General features: G+C 34.0%; 1 protein-coding gene across 1 annotated transcript in view; it reads right to left on the reverse strand.

Moving 5' to 3' along the window:
• The window catches only part of LOC145668508 (venom carboxylesterase-6-like), a 57,268-nt gene that overhangs the window by 4,854 nt on the left and 30,248 nt on the right, over positions 1-22,166 (reverse strand). Inside the window, exons 4-9 of the mRNA XM_081736475.1 lie at positions 18,423-18,608; positions 9,548-9,738; positions 5,731-5,896; positions 4,114-4,292; positions 2,719-2,866; positions 436-568 (exon numbers count right to left, since the gene is read on the reverse strand). Coding sequence (XP_081592601.1) covers positions 436-568; positions 2,719-2,866; positions 4,114-4,292; positions 5,731-5,896; positions 9,548-9,738; positions 18,423-18,608 — 1,003 coding nt within the window. The remainder of the gene's footprint in view (positions 1-435; positions 569-2,718; positions 2,867-4,113; positions 4,293-5,730; positions 5,897-9,547; positions 9,739-18,422; positions 18,609-22,166) is intronic.

The following is a 22,166-nucleotide window of genomic DNA, read 5'->3' on the forward strand; positions in this document are numbered from 1 at the left end:
GAATACTATTGTACTACAATAGTTTAATCCGTTTCTTGCGTTACCCACGGCACAAAAACCAGTTCAGATAACACACGTACAACTATCTATATGGTGAGTGGAAAAACATGACAACCCACAAACATTATGTTAATTACCGCAATTTAATTGTTACCAATTTAGGCCAAAAAACTTCCATTAGATAGTAATTTTGATGAGAAATTCATATGGTTAGTCGGGATGCACGATTTTTGGGCATTAGTTGTAAGCTTTAAACCCATTTCAGGAAAATTTTACTTCTTGAGGGTTATCAACTTTTTCGACCACACCTCTCTTTATATTCGTGATCATCTCCATTTGTCGAAAGAAACTCATGAAACATTGATTCTTTTCAAAGTAGTACGATACTGAAAACGGTAAAAGAGGTAGTGTTTGTGGCTCTCCAACACCACTTACCCTGTTTTCGCAAAATCAGTCCACAACGTTATCAATTTGTCTATCATGTTGACGTCTTCTTCGCTCGTTGGAGGCTCTGGAAAATATTCTGGAATTCGGAAGAGGTACTGCAGTTCGTCACAATGAGCCACTCCTACAAATAAAACAGCAAATACGTATTATCATAATGGCTTTCACACAACCACATGAATACCCAATAGAAGTAATCTTAATAATATATACGTGCTTTAAACAGACATCACTTTAAATTGTTACAATTGGAGCTAAAAACTTCAATATTTAGACTTTTAAGTCAATAGTTTATAGTGTTGTTCAATATCTGAGCCATTCTTGCCTTTTTTAGTCTATCGATCTATAGAGAATTATTTTTTCTGTCTTTTTTTTTTTTAAAATAAAGTGCAATTTCAACTAGGTGATTTTATTTATTCCTTGTAATCCTTTTAAACATTATTTGCTTTGTGAAAATTAAATTTCACGATATATAAATGAAATATTTAATAATCAAATTTAATTTCATATGAAGTTTTTACATATTGAAAATTTATTTTCTAAAAGTAAGAGGCATTTAAATGGATTTGAAGAAAAAAATAAATCAGACAAATCACAATTATTAAAATTCTGGTTCATTTCAACGAAAACAGAACATTTCACATATAAACCAATTGACTAAAAAGACAAAGACGGTATAGGTATTCAAGACCATTAACTTATAGTTAACTACACATTATAAATTAGAAGAGAGAAGAGTCATCGTTGAATGAAAACGGAATTACCATAAACTATTTTTCTTTTTTAAAGAAAAAGTTGCAATAGCGTTTAGTTGAAGTAGACGTTCGACAGAACCAACCATCGCAATAGTAATAATTATTAAATACAAACAGAATAATTTTGAATGCTTTCGGCTTTAATGAAAACGTGTATATGGTAAACACAGTAGCAAATTTTGTTTCACAATTATCATAATAAACGTGTGAGCTAAAATAGTTCAAATATGACTACAGCATCTGCAGACTGTATTAAAAAGCTGGTAAGTGATTTACACACAGAAATAAAACAATATTTGATATAACAATGTTTTTATTCTGTAAATTAGTACTTCAATTAAATTAGTAATTCAATTAAATGTTTAACCTATTTTTAAATACTTTTTTTGGTATTAATATTTAGGAATTATAGTTTATGAGTGTTGTCTTAAGATGGTTTATCTCGTTATACTTTAAAGAATATTTTTATATATGCAAACTTATTATATTATCAACAAGAAAGTGATTGACTTACATTCACAAGACTAAAAAATTTCTTTCTTTGCGTGTATAAAAATTAAAACTCTTCAACAACTATTAAGTAAGAAATACCATAGAAAAGAAATAACAAAGAACTTTATTGTTACTGAGCAGTTTTTAAAGTGTTGTGTTAGGGTTGTGACATTCTTGTGCTAATACGACATTAGCCGATTAGAAGCGATAAAAAGAAGTTAGGAACTGTCTAAAGTATTTTTCAGTATTATGTATTCCCAGTGGCGTATTTATGATTTTGTTTCGGGAGGGACTTTGCTAACTTTCGGAGGGGATTTTGCCTGGAAATGTGAAAATTCTGAAAGATATTTCATTTACTTTACTATACTAAGTAAGATTTCGGGGGGGGGGGGCTTAAGCCCGGAAGCTACCCCCTAAATACGCCACTGTGTATTCCTGTAATATAATATTGATATAATAATAAAAATTTAAGTAATTAAAAACAAGAAATTACTCTTAATGAATACCCAGCCTGAAAGATATTGTTATCTTTGTAAATGGATGACATGAAGAAAACTAATTAAATCCATATATTTTCTAACCAGAGCTGGAAATGAACAGCAAAGAAAGAAACTTAAAAAATGGGCAAATTCTTTATCAAGTAAGACAAAATTATTTAAACAGTTTCTTGCGGAGATGTGATTAGTTTTTAATATAGACTAATCATTAACGAGACAATTTGTGATAAATAGTTTTGTAATAGTTTTTATGGTATTTGTAAATTATAAAGGTAGCACATCAGATTTGATTAACGTAGTTCCATTCCTCTCAAATTGTTGTCACAAATATCGCCTCTCCACAGTGAAAAAGAGAGATCTTGGATCTTTACCTAACAAATTCCACTGAAGATGAGACTCATCATACATAATGTGTTGTTTTTTTGATCCAGTGGTAATCCAGCCAATAGAAGTAAAGTAATCTCTGCCTTCCTAAAGTAGTAGCGTATTTGAGCAATGAAAATATTTTTTAAAAAGAATATAATCTTTACCGTAGTCTTCCTTCACTCCCATGTTGTCAATCATGCTGTGGTTTCCCCTGTAAGCAAAGTGATAGGCAAAGACAGGAGCCTGGCTCTTCGATGCGACAAGACGAGCGGCTTCATCAAAAGCTACAGCCATTAATCTGTCGCTAAACATCTAAAAGAAAAAAAGTAAAAGAAACTCTCATCATTACAATGGTAATTAAGGAGAGAAACATTTCAGAAAAAAACATTGGGTGGGACAGGACAATCTTCCACTATAAACGGAATTTCCGGTGCGTCCCAAATGAACGTAGTACTTTCCATAATATGGAAGCAAAATTTGACATGTTTCATAGTGACTTTACGGTGAATGACAAAATTGTAATTTATGTTCAAATTTTCCTTTAACAAGAATTTTAGGAATGATCCTAATATATGGATCAAAAGATTGCGATGTTGGCCAAGAATTTTAGGAATGATAAAAAAAACATGCGTCAAAAGATTGAAATCTTGGCCAATCATCAAACTAAGGGATTTTGCTTTAGTGGTCAACTGAAAGGTTGGCATTTTAGGGATTATCCATAGTTGCTATTACTTTAAAAATAGTTCTCGATGTTTGATAACAGAAAGTAATTTAAGTGGCTCGGTGGAAGATAATGGTAAGTGCCACTTCCAGTGAATTTGAGTTATTAGGTGTAATGGGTTGGGATCGGACCACATAACAGTGTGTAGGCAGTTTAATTTCGGAAATTTACCAGCAGATGGCAGGAAAAGCTTGTTTAGTATGTGTTATTACATTGCATTGCATGAGAATGTTGAACTTTCTTTCCCACTTTAGTCGAATGTAAAGAAAATGTGACATATCATTGTCTTCACCAGAGCTTCTCATTTATTATCCTGTATGTATTTTAGTAGTAATAACATGGTCAGTACTGAGAAGGAGGAAGACTGGAGGAGCTAAGATTTCGAGTAGGGGGCCTAGCGTCATTCATTTTCTTTAGGCTACATTGTAAACGTGGGACGTAAAAGTAGAAATTTAATTTTCCTTAACAAAAGATGACTTGAACAAGAACTATCCCTGGCACTTTGCAGGTGAGCTATCGAGAAATTTCCCTAGCATAATGATGATCCTACTATTTTAATGATAATTTCTCATCCATGCAACTGGAAACTAAATTAATGCATAGTATAAGTAATTTTCATACTATATTATTTGTGGTTTATGCAATAATTGAGATATTACGAGTTTGTGGGGACAATAATGGTTCTAACTGTTATCTGTATGAAACTTTGTAGAAAATGCTTTAATGGCTCAAATATAATTTTGCAAGCTCTTTACATCTATAATGTGCTGAAATAATTGTTTATTACAAAGGCCGACATTTTCAATTCACAAGAAACTGTAACAAGTACTTTTATTACCTCTTCCAGTTGATGTGATGTATGCTTGTCAATTTTTCTATTGTAGCCAAAATAAAACTGGCGGATGCTGTCTGCTATTTCTTCTTTTGCTTCGAGGTCTTCCAAATCCAAAGCGATTGATCCAAAATGAGAGAAATCATTGCTTAGGTCCTCGAAAAGAGAATGGTTGTTCAGAAACCCTGAAAAATTAGAATTTTGAGTTGTTAATGTATTAATTAAATAAGAAATTCTTACGTAGAACCACAAGATATTTACCATGAATGCTTTTAGGTTACAATTTTGCAAGGAATTTTAATAAATGTAAATCGAGTTTTAAAAACGAAAAATTGAAAATGCAAGAAAATATAAATTGAACAGAATATAGTCTACATGAGTACCACCGAAAAAAAATAAAACTTGTGTTCTTTTGTTTCGGCCATATAACTTACGACTAACAGAAAATATGGCACATTGTGGCAACTCCACTTTTTCCATGGTATATACCAGAATACAACGACTTAGCATTCTATTTCAGTAAAACAGAAATATGACTTCTTGTTCTGGCACAATAAGGAATTTGCAACGTATGCGGATGATGATCTTTGGTCGGAATTCTTAAATTTGCCATAGAACGAAGATTTATGGTGCAGTTTGAATAACAGTATGAACACTAATATAGAGCTACATATATCAATGTCCGCTTAAAGTTGATTAGTATATAATGTGTAAACATAGAAAACCTTATAAGTGAATAACGGAGTTTATATACAGGGTGTTAATGAATTCAGTGTCACAAATTCATTAGATTATTCCTTATACCAAATGAAAGAATGAAGTTCTAATAATCATAGACCGGAAAGCGCCTTCTTTCAGAGTTATAAACCACTGAAAGGGTGAAACATCACGTTTCAAAACGCCCTGCCTTAAAAATTATTTATTGGATCTCTCAGAAGAAATTGAAGGAATTACTTAGGAAGTAATATGCACTCTATCTAAATATTTATGTTTCACAATCTTCTGGTATCCACGCAGCGAATGCTCAATTAGTTCTGAAAAGCATATCCCAAGTTACTTTATGCAATTAGTCACGCTGGTACCAGAGGATTGTGGAAATGGATATTTAGACAGAACCCATACTAGTTTCTTTGCAGATCCTTGAACCCCTTGCGAGATTCCATAATTTCCAAGCCAAGGAGTTTTAAAACGTGATGTTTCGTGCTTTCCGCGATTTATAGCTGCAATTTTTACTCTCAAAATGCGAACATGTTTGCTTAAATGCTGATATATTGTAACCCTATCTTTATTCTCAGATGCTGAGAATACTTTTCTTGCAGGGAGAGCAACACGGTTTCTCATAAATTGTTGCGTGACGGCTATCATTCTTTATTAACCTAAATGCGGAAGTAAAGATACAGATTGTTGCTTCTAGTAGTTCTAAAACGAAGGTAATTAAATATCACGATTGAGATATAACTTCAATTAAACAGGAATATTATATCTGCTAGGTTCATTCCTTACCATAATTTTATCAATAAATTTGTATTGTACCGGTATGTTCTTTTATTTATTAGTGTACGAGAAGGTCAAAATTCCTGGTTGAATCTATATATATAAGGATAATAATAAATAAGTAATTACCAACGATTTCTATAGCTGCTTCATTTGCAGTTATGCCCACCATCCAGGGTACTTGGGCGATTTTTCCCTCGGATATAAGGCGGTGAGGAAAGTCCACGATAAACCTATGATCTCCTTGTTTCTCCACCACTGGAGGGAAGGCAATGATCGGAAAACGAGCCCATTTCTGGAAATGAATAAAAATCTCTCTAGTCACATTGCTTGTATTAAAAACAACAAATTCTATGAAACATTGTCAACATTTATTTTCTAATTTTACCATCTGCCATGAATATAATTTTACGGCGTCAACTGCAAACGCCATCTTTGCTTTTTAACCTACTGATTCATACGGAGTGTTATTTTTCTCTTTTTTTTCAATGAACTAGAGTTTTAATAGTTTGATTTTACTGATTTCTTCGTCAAATCTAATTAAATGTTCCTGGCTTCATGAAAATTTTATATATATTTATATTTTTAATAAAAGAAAAGAGAAAAACAATTCTGAATATAAATCAATGGGATATAAAACTAAGATGGCGCAGGTATTCAACAACCTTAAGAGCAAGCAGTTTGTATCTATGAATACAACTCATCATTTCATATTTCTTTATCATCACTGGTATGTGATTTGACACAAATTCAGAAATACCCATGCAGTACAATCCTAAGATGTCTTCGTTTTCTTTACATATGAATTGTGCGCCTTAACGCTATCTATTTACTATAGTTTTCTTCCGTGTCTTAAACGAAGTCACTTGGCACTTCGTTTCACTTTATCTTAGAAGAATAATATGATACGCAGTACAACATAAAACAATTCACTCAGAACTAAATTTATTTCAAAACATAGTATCTTCATTTTGGCGTTTTGTAGCTATCTTTTCAGCCAGCAGACTCTTCAATTCCCATGCACTATCGAAAATACAACATTGCACGGGGCCGACTGACAATTCAAAGTTGAATATTACGCAAACGTGAAACCTTAGAGTGTATTGCAGGCAGGGGCGGATCCAGGACTGACTTCTGGAGGGGGGCGGTGGGTTGTAATACTGCTACTGAGAGCTACTTTTAAGAGTTACAAACTCTGGGATGAGTTTTATTTATATATAAAATAAGAAAGTTTTTTCTTCTGGGAGGGGGGGGGGCGATTGCCCCGATCGCCCCCTGGATCCGCCCCTGGTTGCAGATGGGTAGTGGGAAGTGAATAGGATACAATTTCATAAGAACACTAAGAGTTAGAATGGACCTCTTTACAGCCATGTTAGCTAACCATTAACGCTCTTTAATAACACTTCGTTTCGTAATAAGTACGTTCACAGAAAAAATGGTGATCAACGCTTCAACAATGTCCATAGTAACTGTTATGGTGTTCTGATGAAATGGAATTCTGTTCTCTTCCAATGCCCCACCTGCAACCCACTCCAAGTTATCGGCCCTACCGAATTTTTAACTTTGAAATGTGTTATTCAGATCTGGGCTACCCTGTAGAATAATAATCTTTTAATCGGTAGGATGGCACTGTGATATGAAACTCAAAGCTAAAAAGTAATAGTTACATAGTTGGTATTTTATCTAGCTATACATTTACTACAGAAAATATAAAAAGAAATTATATGGATTGACTTTTGGAAGTATTACTCATAGCTTCAACTTTATGGAAAAAATTCGACATATCCCCCCCCCCCCAAAAAAAAATAAATAAAAGAAAAAAAATATTGGTAAAATCCAAGACTCAAGAATCTAAATTTCCAATAATAGTTCATTGGTATCGCAACGGAAACGAAAAGCTCGAAAATCCAATATAGGCCAACGCTTTTGTCTACAGTGTTACCCAACATTTCGGTGTTTCCAGCTTGAATACTGTCGATGAGCAGTTATTGTGGTATGGGTACAGAATGTTACGAGAAATGGTAAGTAGATTAGGAACTGCTATGTAGCTATATGTTTTGAGTAAAACAGGGTTGAATTTGAAAAATATAGGATTTGGGAGTTAGTACTTTCCCACATTTCAGGCTATAACAAAGATAGTTTGAGAGAATATTCACTTCTATTGAGTGTAAGATTATTAAGGGTTCTTTAGTGTGTAGTAATAAACCAGAGAGAAGTTCTGAAAGCTACTCTTGTGCATTATTCTTATTGATCACGATTGTATGTATTTATGTAAATTACCTCAAGACAGGGTTGGCAAAAACCATGTTTTTTATTGAAAAACCAGAAAACCCCATTTTTAGAATTTAAACAAGGTTTTTTTCTTTTGGTTTAAACCAAGAGTTTTTGGTTTAAACCAGTTTTTTTTTTTTTGGTTTAAATAATTTGTTCTATGTATTTGTATCACATATGAACAGAAATAAGTTTGTTTCGCCTTCGTGTTATTACTGCAACAACCGGGTTATGCTGGAAGGGGTCACATAAGCTTAAAGCGGAATCCAAACCGCTTTTCGGTTTACATCCAAGAGAAATTGTCCTCCATTTGAACTCGAAACCGGGACTAATTGGCCACAAATGCGATACGTCTGCCGACTCACATCTGATAAAAATACGTTATACTGATATTTACACACTTTTTGCCAAGAGTCATTTCAGAAGGACAAAAAGATAAACAGTTGCACAAGTGAAACCATTATACAGAATTACATATGGACAATTTCAAAATACTGCAGAGTACAGAAGAACTAATTTAATACAAGTTAGTTCACTAAGCCTTATTAGTCCAAGTTAAAGAAATACGACGACTTAAGTTCACTACGACTTATTAGTCCAAGTTAAAGAAATACAACGACTTAATTTGTGTATCAGTAAGAAAAGTGAATAAAGATACGAATTATTTGAGTCCATTTTCGCTCTGACCCATTTATACGTAAATAGATACCAAAGATACTTCTGATTTCAATAAATGCCTCTCGTGGGGTTTGTACGACCCCCCCAAAAGTACGACATATTATTTTATCAATTGTAAACATTATTAAAACGAAACAATATTTAGAATTTTTCTTTGATTGCAATTGCATAATAATAATAATGAACTATAAAAAATCACAACAGAAACATTCATAAACTTTATATATATGGACTATGTTTAGCAGAAGGGGTCCAGCTCTTTTCACTAAAAAATGTTAAAAATTTTGGTAATTTCTGTTCACATTCGGTTAGTTTAGGGTAGGATTGGTTAGTTTAAGTTAGGTTAGGCTAGTTTAGGTTCCGTTAGGTTAGTTTAGTTTACGTTATATTAGTGTAGGAGTCCCACATAATTTTCCAAAAAATCATAGAATTTCGCTTATTTCTACTAATATTACGTTAGTTTAGGTTAGTTCAGGTTAGCTTACGTTAGTTTATGTTAGGTTAGGTTAGATTTGGTTACGTTATGTTACGTCTAAGCACTTGCATCACTCATTTCTCCTGTAAATTTTGTTTTTTTACGTGCTTCTGGACCCCTTGTACTAAACATACCCCATATATATATATATATATATATATATATATATAGTTGCTTTTGTAGTATATTCTCAATGGATGAGGATGAGTAATGGATGAGGAATTTGGCTCTGAATATAACACAGATAATATACGGGAGTGAAACGTGATAACCCACAAATATGTGTACGTGAAGATTTTACGAACACTTACACTTTTACGAACATTTTTCGTTTTTTGGTTTAAACCAGTTATTTATTTTATTTTATTTTTTTTTAACGAGCCAACCCTGCCTCAAGATGTCCTTTTAAAATAAACCAAATAATAAATTATTCGGCTGCAGTATGTCTTCTCTCACCACTGGTTATTGAAAGCATGTTTTGGAATTACACACTATTAGTACAGAACTAAAGGATTAACTTACAAAAAAATCATCTGTGGAGTCAACAATAGCAGCGGCATCCTTGTGTCTGAGACAATTGACTATATCCTTCGAGGATTCAGTTGGACATCCATGTAATTTTCCCAACTTCTCTGCGTTCTTCCGAGAACCTCTTGAAAGTGCCCAAACGTCCAGCGCTGTACCGCTCTGAGAAATTGCTCGATGGAACAATCCTGCAACAAAGAACATCTTGCAAAATTATGAAATATTCCAATAATTATTGTCATAACGCTTACAGTAAAACCCTTTAGTACTATGTAAGATATTTAAATATTTTCTTTTCAGAACAGCTACAGTCTACATATTTTGCTCTTCAATTTGTAGTAAGAGGTCTATTAGATAGCTTTTAAGTATTATGTACTTGTATTGGCAGCCTACTACTAGTATCAGCTCAGCATATTCAATTATTAATTGCTGATTTCGAAACAGCTCTTACCTTCTTCCAACCTGAACCTTAACAAGGAAGTGTACTTGGTTGACACTCATTAATAAATAAATTCACATTATTTCCTTGCGCTTATGCTAGGTTATAAATTGCTCACTTCAGTTTAGTATTTTTCCTGATAACGTAAAAATGGCGCAAACCGTACTATTTCTACATGGCAGTGCCGATGTTTGTGTAGTACATAATAAATCGGCAACAATGCTACGGATAATGATCATACAAAAACTCTAAATGTGATGGCGAAACAAGTACCGTTGTACTAATATCAGCTGACGAGGAATGCCCCAATCTTAAAATATATTTCAAAAAACTCTAAAAGCAGATTTAGTACCTCCCGCTCACCCCTTGAAGGTTTAACATTTTCCGAAATTGTACCTGTTGATAGCAACAAATAACAATGTTATGGAACAATCGGTAGCGGGTTTTGAGGGAAGTCACATGGGTAAAAATTACAATTATACCGGTATACCTACAAGTCAAGAGAAAACTTACTTACATAATGTCCAATTCTTGTATACATTAGATATGTTTTCTCCCCTTAGTTTGTAGCGATAAAAAAGTTATTTTACAGATGTTACTATCACAATAAGATTTGTGGAACGTGAATCACAACAATTATAAAATTTTAAAATAAATTCAAATATATTCAAACGTACAGTCTTGTTCAGAAAAATCTGGCCATCCACTCATATTTTTCAACTGACGGGACTAAATCTAACTAATATTAATTGTTTTGGACAATTTGGATATTTACTTCAAGTATTAAATTTCCTACTTGTTGTTGCAAAAATATAGCCTTTGAAAGAGAGGCAGGTACCAAGAAGTTTCTGATTAAAACTATACTTAAACAATCAATAAGGTTTTTTTTGTAATATTTTATTCAACTGGAAAAAAATGTGGCCAGAAGAGAAGTAGGTAACAAGAATTTGAACGCTGGAAAGTTGAGAAACAAGGAAGTAAAAAATTTTTGCGTAGAAAACTTGCAAGAAAAGTATTTAAACAAGGAAAGGATAAGTGCAGGTATTAACAGATGGTGGGAACATATTAAACTTTGCATACTGCAGGCTGCAGAAGAAATAGTAAAGTACCGTGAACGCAAAACGGCTAAGAAGCTATGGGTTACAGAAAAGGAGACACTGCAGGAAATGAGAGAAAGAAGTGCGTGGAAACGGTTTAATACAGCAGTCAAAAAGATGTACAGAATGTTAAACGAGTTACGAAGGTAAACAGAGCAAGGGATGAATTTTGCAAAAGAAAATGTGAAGGAATTAGAAAGAGTTGGGAAATAAGAGGAAATGTACCAAGAAAAATGTATGAAACTGTATAAAAACAAGAGGATATTATGATGGCAGTAGAAAATAAGAATGGGAAAGTAGTAGGCGAGATGAGTGAAGTCATAAGATGATGAAATGAACATGCTGAGGACTTGTATAAGAGTAGGGAAGATCGCTTGGCCTAGACGTTGAAGTAGAAAATGAAGTACCCAACGATAACGAAAGGCTTAATATTCTTCGGAATGAGTTTGAGAAAAGTTATATCCGAAATTGGGAATGAAAAGGCAACCAAGATAAATAATATACCAATCGAATTCATTAAGAAAATTGGAGACAAGAGCAAGAAAGAATAGTTCCGACTTTGTAACGAAATATATGGCACAAGAAAGTGGCTAAAAGATTTCCTAAAATAAATCGTAATATCGTTGGGTAAGAAATCGAAGCCACAGAGATGTGAGTACTATAGAACTATTAGTCTCATATGCTATGTAGCAAAAAATATGCTTCAAATGCTGAATAGAAGGTTGTATGGAAGAACAAATGAAGTTGACGACGAAGAGCTTGGATTTAGGAAAGGTAAGGACACAAGAGATGTTATGGGCTTATTAAGGGTAATCACTGAAAGGTATACGGTTGTGCATAAAAAAAGTATATGTTGTATTTACTGATCTAGAAAAGGTTTTTCACCGCGTAAACTGGGAATAATTGTTGAGAGTTTTAAAGAAGATTGGATTGGAATGGAAGGGTCGAAGACTCATAAGAAACTTTATATATATATATATATATATATATATATATATATATATATATATATATATATATATATATATATATATATATATATATATATATATATATATATATACACAGTGAAACCTGTCTATGTTGGCCACCATCGGTTCCATCGAAAAGTGGCCAACTTACAGAAAATAAGGTTGATTTGTGCATTTTTAGAATAGGATTTCTAGTATTACTTGATTGTAAAATTTTAATAAGCAGTGGAACGACAGCTACTTATAAATGTATATAGAGTAATCATAAAAATATACAGTACTAGAAAATATTACTATAGTATGCACAAGCGCCGATTTCTCTGTAAATTTGGGGGGGGGGGCATTCAGATGCAGAAGGTATATATATGAAGATTTTAAGACAAATTGCACTCAAATTATACCAAATATTGTATACTCATAAATAAAATAGGGCTTTGGGGGGCCCGGGCCCCATCGGTCCCCCCGGATCGGCGCTCTTGATAGTATGTCTAATATATATGCATACCTTTCTCTTCGTGAAAACTAGTCTGGTACATTGGATTATTCGGATTGGAAACACAATAACACAAACAACCATGAAATAGAAGTGTATGTACGCAGTTTATTGAAATTGATATTATAGCACACTGAGTTATTCAGATTGAAAACAAGAAAAGCTAAGTTATAAATTGAGAAATTCATATGCAATTTATATGACTTCTTTTCAGCTGTTACTGAATGGTGGTTCATTCTAGACATTTGCTTTATTTCTTTTGTCAGATATGCACATCCTAATATTGTAGTTAACTACCTCTTGTTAATGAGCTAGAAGTGTTTCCCTCGGAGCAAAAGATGTTTTGAGAAAATCTTGAGGGAATTCATATCTCAAAACCTCCGCTACCTTTTGACATGCAGTCAGGTGCCAATAAATGACAATTGAGCTTTAACCTTGAGAATCTTCCGGAATTACTAAAGCTTCCCACTGATGAAAGGAGCCGATATAGCTAATGGTTTTACCAAAACAGACAGGGTAAACAAATACGTACAACCATTTCCTGAATTCCTGTACGTGCTTTTTCTTATTCACACCTTCCTTCACCACCCTTTTATGAGGGTAGTGTTCTGGTCATTGACCTCCAAGAACAAATCGTGCGAATCTATGCTTCTTTGTGTCCAGTCACAAATACAGAACATCTACCTCTCACATGGGAATTCGAAAGAGTTAAGAAAAATAACAAAATTGTATTTTTCGTGGCCAAGATACGCAGGTAAATTTATCATTATCATCATAGGGTAAACATTGCTTCAGTGTGGCCAACTTCCAAGATAGACAAGTGGCCAACTTATAGAGAAGTAAATAACGAATATTTTATGGGAAAATGCAGGTTCAAGACGAACTAGGCCAAGATAAGCAGGTGGCCAACTTAGAGAGGTGGCCAAGTTGACAGGTTTCACTGTATATGAAAGTTTTAGAATAGGGGAAGAAATAACAGAGGAAAGTGCAATTGGAAGGAAGTTCGACAGGGATGTTGTTTCTAGTCAACATTATTTAATATCTATCTAAAAGAGATAGTAAAAAGGGCCTACATAATGCCGGTTAGGAGATAAAATGATTAGGTGTATACGGTTTGAAGATTATATGGAGCTTGTTGCGGAATCTGAAAAGAAAATCGATAAGATTGAGGAAGGGTTGTGAAGAATATGGGATGAAAATAAATGTTAGAGAGACAAAAGCCATGGTATTGGAACAAAGCGGTCAGTGTCAGATATAGAAGCAGGAGGGAGAAAAATGGAATAGGTGACTAGTTTTCGATACCTGGGTAGTATTATTAATGATGAAATTAAGTGCAAACGTGAAATAAAAGCAATGGTGGGAATGGGGAAAGAAGCATTTAAGAGGAAGAAAAGTATTTTTTGTGGGTTCCTGAATAAAGAGTTGAGAAAAAAGACTCATAAAATGCTTCGTGTGGAGTATTATACTATATGGGGCAGAAACATGGACATTACAGAAAAGAAATTAAGAAAGACTGGAAGGTTTCAAAATGTGTGTGTGGAGAAAAATGGAGATAATTAGCTGGGCTGAGCGGAAAACGAATGAGAGAATGTTAGAAATGGTGGAGAAGAAAAAAAAGATTTTAGATATTGAAAAGACGAAGAGAAACTGATTGGTGCAGGGCTGAGAAGGAACTATATCATGAGGAGCGTGCTAGAGGTTATGGTGACAGGAAAGGGAGGGAGAAGCCGAAGAAGGCTAGAATTGATGGACGGTATCAAAACAGAGAAGACGAAGAAGTTAGCTGAGAACTGTGAGCATGTAAGCTTGTTAGTTTCGGAAAGTGAACGGTCGATAATGGTAGAATATGTTTGTTGATGATATATACTATAGATGCTATCAATAAGCATTATCATCAATGCTATAAATAATGCAGTGTAGCCAACTCGGTATGACATTTAGTGTTAAATAACACTACGTCAAGTTTTTACATACACTACAGGGTAGTTGGATAATGGCGAACAAAAAAATATATGTAATGTGTAGCAGTGTTACAAACTTTAGAAGCTATTTGAGGAGGGAGTTTCGATTCATAGATTGCAAATCCCGTTATTAAGAAATCTAATGGTTTCTGACGAAACAGTACCCGGATAGGATTATTCTGACCTCCAGTACAGAAGTATGGAGCTTGGCTAAACAGCATTGTCAGAATATAAAATCATCTTTCAGTAATTTTGTAAAGAATATTTCGAAAGAAATAGTTTCCAATCTTATTCACTCATATTTTTTGTGTTTGGTTTTGTCAGTCGAAAGTATAATGATCAGAAAACAGTATAAAATATCACACACACGCAAAATACCGTCAAATACTAACATAAAATAAAGAATACCAAAGTAATACTTTGCTACCGTCTTATTTAAGTCAAGGTTTTTTGCAGTTCATGACCGGCTTTAACTATCTATATTTAAAGCAGGGCATATGCAGACACATTGCTCCAGCCTTGATCCATAGATTGCAAAATATATTAAGAAATATTGATAGTATTCTGAAGAGTACATCCTAAAATAAACTACAGAAACATGTATGCTGACTAAATAATGTCAGAAAATAAAATTACATTTTAGTAATGGATAGAGTCGTAGCAAAGAAAAGTAAGTAATAGAGGCTCAATTTCAAAACATGAAGATTGCTTGTAACATATCCGCAAAGCTAATAAAAACATTGAATGTTTGGTGTTTAAAGTACGGAATTTTTTTTTCTCCTTTTCATATAGCGGTGGAAAGTACAAATATGAATTTTTCATTGGAAAAGTGCAAGTGTTTGCTTAATCTGGACTCATATGGGCAGAACAATAGAACGAAGAGATTTGGTAACGAAATCTATCAAAAAGAGTTAAATGAGTGAAATTGTGAACTTCCTGGGCGGATTTTATTCCTATACAGCCATTAGATGTAGAGCTTAATGTGTAAATCAAATAATATTTTGAAGTATTTTATTGAACATATTAGCATGGAAGACATTTCGTATCGAGTATATCAACATAAAATATTTGTTACGCTACTTCTTTGATTTACAACCAACCTTCATCTAGTTTGCTTTCGTTGATCATATGCAAGGGCGGGCCAGAAAGTTCTTTTTCTTACCATGATAAAGATCAACTAGAGATCTGAGTTTTGGTCCACAGACACGCCTTTCTCTACCTACTTACGTTGTATTGCCTTACATTTCTCACATCTCTGGATCAGTCCGTTAATATCATCTGTATAAATCTCTAGAGTTTGAAGTAAACCAGGTTTTCGCCGTATTAATTCTCTCTACATTATTTGGAAAATGCCCACTCTGCAGATCCTTCTTTATTTTCAAAAGAGGAAGTAATCGGACGGAGCCAATCGGGTGAATATGGTGAGTGGGGCAAAGGTTCGTAGTTACATTGATGTAAAAAGCGAGCGTTTCTGCTGCTCGGTGCATTGTACGCTGGCAGCAACACACACTTCGAGGGTAAATCCAGTCTCTTTGTCTTGATAACAATCTGTAACTTTTGCAGCCGATACCTGCAATATTCCTGTGATTGTAACCCCTTTTTGTAAGAAATGATTTAAGATTAAACCTTTAAGGGCACAAAAACAGTGCTTTATGAACGTTGTAACTTCAGCCTTTTTTGCAGAGTGGAGGACGGGGTGAGTTTCCATGTTTTACTCATTTCTTTAGTTTCAATCTCAAATAGATACACTCAATATTAATCTATGATCACTAATCTGTTTACAAAAGCAAGCATGTCTTGGTGGTAAAGATCCAAAATACTTTGTGCACATTACACACGTTGTTTTTGAAAGAGCCCATATCATTTCCTTTTATTTTTTTTTTAGTTTCTGGGTGGACAAGATTATCACTGCTTACTCTGATTATGAGCTGCATTCATAGAATCACAAAATAGTAAAATCATCCTTAATCTGAGGTATAACAATGTACCTAAGGAATTGGATTGTCCTATCAATATTCAGCGACCCACTCTAGTAACTAGGCTTTCTCAGTGTTGCTAGTTTCGTAGCACCAAATTCCCAGTCCATGAAATTTCTCATGCAGACGCAAATTTTCCCACTATACACAAGTATATTATATTATCGCTGGTATGTTTCAATATATATATGACCATTGAAACATACCGGCGATACTTGTATGGGTGCCAAAAAGCAAGCGAACCAGCAATCTCATCCCATGTGTACGAAAAACACGAGGTAGCAGAACGAATAGATCTACTACATTTATCTACAGTAATTTCTCGGAAGTTCATGGTACTAGTCTCTTTTCGTTTCATTTTGTATTTTTCGACTTTGATCTATCTTTCTTTCTTCATGGAGATGCTGGTTATACTGGTTTAAATGGATGTTAAGTCAGACAATCTTGATTTGGAGTAAAGTCTGTTTTGTATTCAAGTAGAAAGAGGGAAATTGAAAGAAGGAAAAAAAGTATAATGAAAAACCCGCTAGAAAAGTCGGGAAGTAAGAATTTCTGCTTTTCAACCTATTTTGAAGAAAAATTCAAGTATTCCTGTCAGTATTCAGAATTTCCCGTTTTACAGGAAGTTCTTCGGTACTTGGTAACACTGTCCTAGTAACCCTTTCCAGGTTTTATTTCAAACCAGAAAGTCGAAGGACACAGAAGGCCAAGCGGTTAAGTTTGGGTTCTTAAAATATTTAGGAAAATAATATTTCATTGCTCTCTATGTCTCTGCCATTGGACTTTATTTCTTTTTTCAGTCCAAATACTCTGACGCGGCGAGAGAGATTGTACTTCAGTTCTTTTTTTTTCCTTTCTTCAGAGAGTACTGTATGTATTTTATGTATTTAATTACATTATGCACATTTATTCCAACTACAAATCACTCGATATGAAAAAATTGAAATCGGTAGGCTATAGTTTATACGATAAATATTTCTCCATTTGCATTATAAAAAAAGTACTTGAGAACAACATTCAAAATTAATTTCTTGTAATAACTTGTTCTTGATCGTTAAAGAGAATATCTGTTTTCTTTGAAAGAATGTTTTACCATTTTGATAATGTAAAACTGACACACGTATATCTAATCTGTAAACTCTTCAGCTGAAGATATGATAAATGCCTTCTTATTCTCCATGTTTGTCTGGGTTTTATATCTCAACTTGTGTTATTTACACTCTGTAATGAATAAGTACAATTATCTTGTGTGTAGGGTTACCACATGACAGACTTGAAAAAACTTTTAGATTTTCACCCTCCACACACCCCTCCATATTATAAACGAGAAATCTCTTAATGGTATAGCAAAAAAAACAATTTATATAAATATTTACAATACTGATTCAGGACAGGGGCACTAATCCTGTGGGGTCTGAGGGAGCCTAGGCCCCCCACAGTTATATGGAAATCGGTGCCAGCGATTGCGGAAATAATAATGTAGTGTTTCAGGGCCAACATCTATTGTATGTTCTACAATTGGAATTTATAGGTGTAATATTTCACATCATCTTTCATTTAAACATACTAAATTCTTGTTGTTTATTATCATTGTTCTCACAATTTTAACTTAAACTATATTATATATAGAGACTTCCTATTGGGGTAACATTAATTTTTTCGGGTTATTTTGATATGTAAATTAGTAAATAAAGTTGTCCCAGTTCAATATTAGTATAGAAACAAGTCTCATTAACCAACCACAATGAAATTTCGCGATTATCTTCATCTGCATTATTCAACTCAGATGGCATTAAAGCTGAAGCAATTGTCTGTAATTCCGAAAAAAAAATCTCATTTTTCTAAAAGCTGTCCCGACCAGTTTTAAGGCCTGAAAAAGAGTACATGGCGTAAAAGAGGGTATCTAGTAACCGTAGTTCTGTGGATACCACTTACCTTCCGACAACGGAGAAAGTAAATGATAATGCACGCTAGCGCCCCCAGCGCTTTGTCCAAAGATGGTGACACTTTGTGGGTTCCCTCCGAATGCAGCAATGTTGTACTTGACCCAACGCAACGCCATCACTTGGTCTTTCAATCCAAAATTTCCAGGGCATTCGGCATCTTCTGTGCTAAGGAAACCTGAAATGATAAAAGTTGTCAAATTGTAATTTAAAAAAGAAAAGGGGAGACAAGAGCCAAACTAAGAAAATTGAGGTATGGATGAGAGTAGTTTCATTTCCGCTGTTATCCTAACTGCAAAGTTTCAAAAGATACAGTTTTGATTCTAGTTTGTTCGTTAAACGAAGCATTGGCCAGTGTACTTTATTTTCTTGTAAATACGTTTCCTTATCTTGGATCAGTTTGCTCTTTAAAAATTAAATGAAATCTTTAAGTTTTACGTCCCATAGTTATACACGCTAGGCTAAAGGAGACGGTGATGAAAAATGAATGGAATGATGGAATTAATAAAATGGGAGGAAACGGGAGAACCCCGAGAAAACCTACACACACGATGTTTGTTCACCACAAAGTTCACTTGGCGCAAGCTGGGATCGAAGCAGGACCCCAAGCACCAGAGGTGAACGCTCAACGATTGAGGCACCGCGGCCTAGTTTGCTCTTTAAATCACCTTCTTTCAGAAATTAAGATAAAAATGGCAATTCTGTCTTTCATTATAATATATTAATCGGTCAACACAAAACATAACTATTGTAAATTTAGTATGCAGCTCATGGGGTTGGAACCCAACGAAAACAAATTATGTCGGAAGCACTGAAGGAAGTACGTCATAATTAACTCATCCATTCCACTCAGAGACCATTTTGAAACAATAGCTATGTTGTTAACCATTGCAAAACCATAGAGTAAAATATGACCCATCTTTTTTACTTTACTGATAACACTTCTATTTGACCTTATCTTAGCACGATTTAATGACTTTCACGCGGTGTTCATAGATTTGAGAAATTTCTCATGAACGACACAAATAAAATTTTAAAACTTAAGTTAAATTTTCACTAGTTTGTAAAGGACGTCTTTTTGCATTGACGAAGATAGTTTATACATGCTCATAAAACGATTCATTATATAATAAGGAGTATGCCAAATACAATATAAAATAAATATAAAATACTTCTCGATCCTAATTTCATGCTTAGGGCTCTCAGATTCAGACGGAAAGAACCGAAACACCGTATGAATATTTCAACTAAAAACCAGGAAACCGTATGAAAATTTACAGTAGAAACCGGAACACTGTATGAAAATTTACACTAAAAACCGAACATCGTATGAAAATTTATACTAAAAACCGGGAAACCGTATGTTAATTTACACTTAAAATCAGGACACCGTATGAAAATTTACAGTTTACACATAGTTATGCACTTACTTTTTGCTGAAAAATGTCAGAATTAATTACATAATTGGTCAACATTCACCAAAAGTGAATGACATAATAGATTATTCCTATTAGTTGAGTATGGATGACTAATAGAAGTGTTATTTTAATATATATATATATATATATATATATTGCACGAATGATATTAGCTTATGTTTCGGAGGAAACAAGAACATTTCAGAGTTTTAAATAATTTTGAACTGGGTCACAACGTTAACCTGGGACGCCTGGTAATCCTATGCATACGGCAACGAAATAAAACGAAAGTATTTAAACATGCTTCTCTGAATGTTCTTTATTTGTGGAGGTAGCATAATTTTCAAGACTTCTAAATAAATGATGTCCAGCAAAGCAAGAAACAAAGAAACGAAGAAACAGCAAAGCAAGTTTAATTTTCGTTTCTTCTTCAGGTGAACATTTATTTGGAACACATTACAATTACCCAACTATTACACTTTCTTGCTCCCTTCACAATCGACACTTTGAACTACTGTATTTGTTTTGAAATGATAAATATATTATGATGTTAAGTAACGTACGTGATATGTTCCCTCCCTAAATACTAGCATCTTTTCTAGAGCAATGACAGCAGAACGGAGACACACAGAGAGGGGTCGATTGATCAATTCTCAAGATATCATAAAAGGAAGAGTTCACAGGGAACTAGATAGAATTGGAGCTTGGAGATTCTTGTCAATAGAAGATAGAAGAGAAAGAATGCTATACAGATTGGTATGCAACTCACAAACCCGACTATTTCCCTGCATTTACGTAATCATTTTGCTTCAACCTCAATTTTGCTACCAAATTTCCCTAGATTAGGGAAAATTTATTCAATTTACGAATAGCGCTGTCACGCCGATTGTTTTAATACTAATATTACGTACTACTACTACTACTACTACTACTAATAATAATAATAATAATACTTGTGTCACATTTTCGCTTTTTCCTCTGAGGGGCTGTATTCGACATAAGCTACATGACAATCATGTAATCATGACATGCTTTGCATTGATGTCAAAGTATTCTTATATTTCTAATAAACCTTCGTTATTTACATTTTATAATTTAATCTGACACTGAAACATAAACGCAACAAAGTAATGAAACATATAAAAGTTCACAATAAGTAGTTCTTTTGATAATAATTTTCAAGATGGAGTTAAGCATGAACTTGCGTCTCAATCATTAAGGTGGTTTCTGATAGTTAAGTGTTGGTTCAGTTGGTTGGTTCGGCTGATTTTATTTAGTATTCGTCATATGACTTCATTTATTATAATGCTTTATTGGGTTTACTATAAGCAAAGTCCTGTCCTATCACTGTGACGTGTATTTAAATCGAGTATATGAATTGAATTTGTTTTACGTCCCATACTTATGATTTGTAAGCTAAAGGAGATGGATGACTAATGAAAGTGAAGGAGGATAAAAGTATTGATGGAAGGAGAATGTGGGAGAAAACGGAAGAACCCTGAGGAAATTCACGGACACGATGTTGTCCACCACAAACTTACATGAATTGAGATAGATGAAATGACCTCTTGTATTGGAGGTGAGCACTGTACCTCTGAACCTCTGTACCTTGAGTCTACTAAGAACAAAGTACTGAACAGATTGTTACCAAATTTTCCTAATAATGTTACTCAGACAGTGGTTTGTGCTTCTAGAAATCTGATCCAGAGGTAACTTTTGGATTTTTGTTTTGGAAAAGGGGGAACACGATTTTGAATAATGTTTCATAAGAGGAAACGGAATAAACATGCTATTTCAGAAGCCATTTAATTGTTTAGGCCTCAAGTTTAAGAAAAATGATTTAGAGTCTATTGTAGACGTTTAATTAACCTCAGTTCTTTTTTTCTATCAATTGACTAGGATTAGGAATTATGATTCTGGGCTTCAGATCTCTTTGGACGTGTTAGCTCTTCACGTATGAACGATGATGTCTCTCGGCGATTACACTATTCGCGGAATTGGAGACGAAGGAAGCGGACTGGGTCTATTATGTTAGTACTGTCCCAGCGCTTGCCTGGTGTAAATGAAGAATACCCAGGAAAATCTCACTCATGATGGATGGCTTGAGAAGGCTTTTACAGTTTTTCGACTGAGTGTCCCCCACTGGGAATCGAACCTGGAACCGCTCGCACTAAAGGCGAATGTGTTAGTGACTATTATGCAACGCGGGACCACTTCTATCAATTGAGTTACCTAATATATCCGAAATAACTATTGTAGTCTATATGCAGCGACAAAAAAATGTTTTATATACTTGCATACTTGAAGTTTAAGAACAA

Source organism: Thermobia domestica, chromosome 13 (genome assembly GCF_964235325.1).
Source record: "Thermobia domestica chromosome 13, izTheDome1.hap1.1, whole genome shotgun sequence".
NCBI lineage: Eukaryota > Metazoa > Arthropoda > Insecta > Zygentoma > Lepismatidae > Thermobia > Thermobia domestica.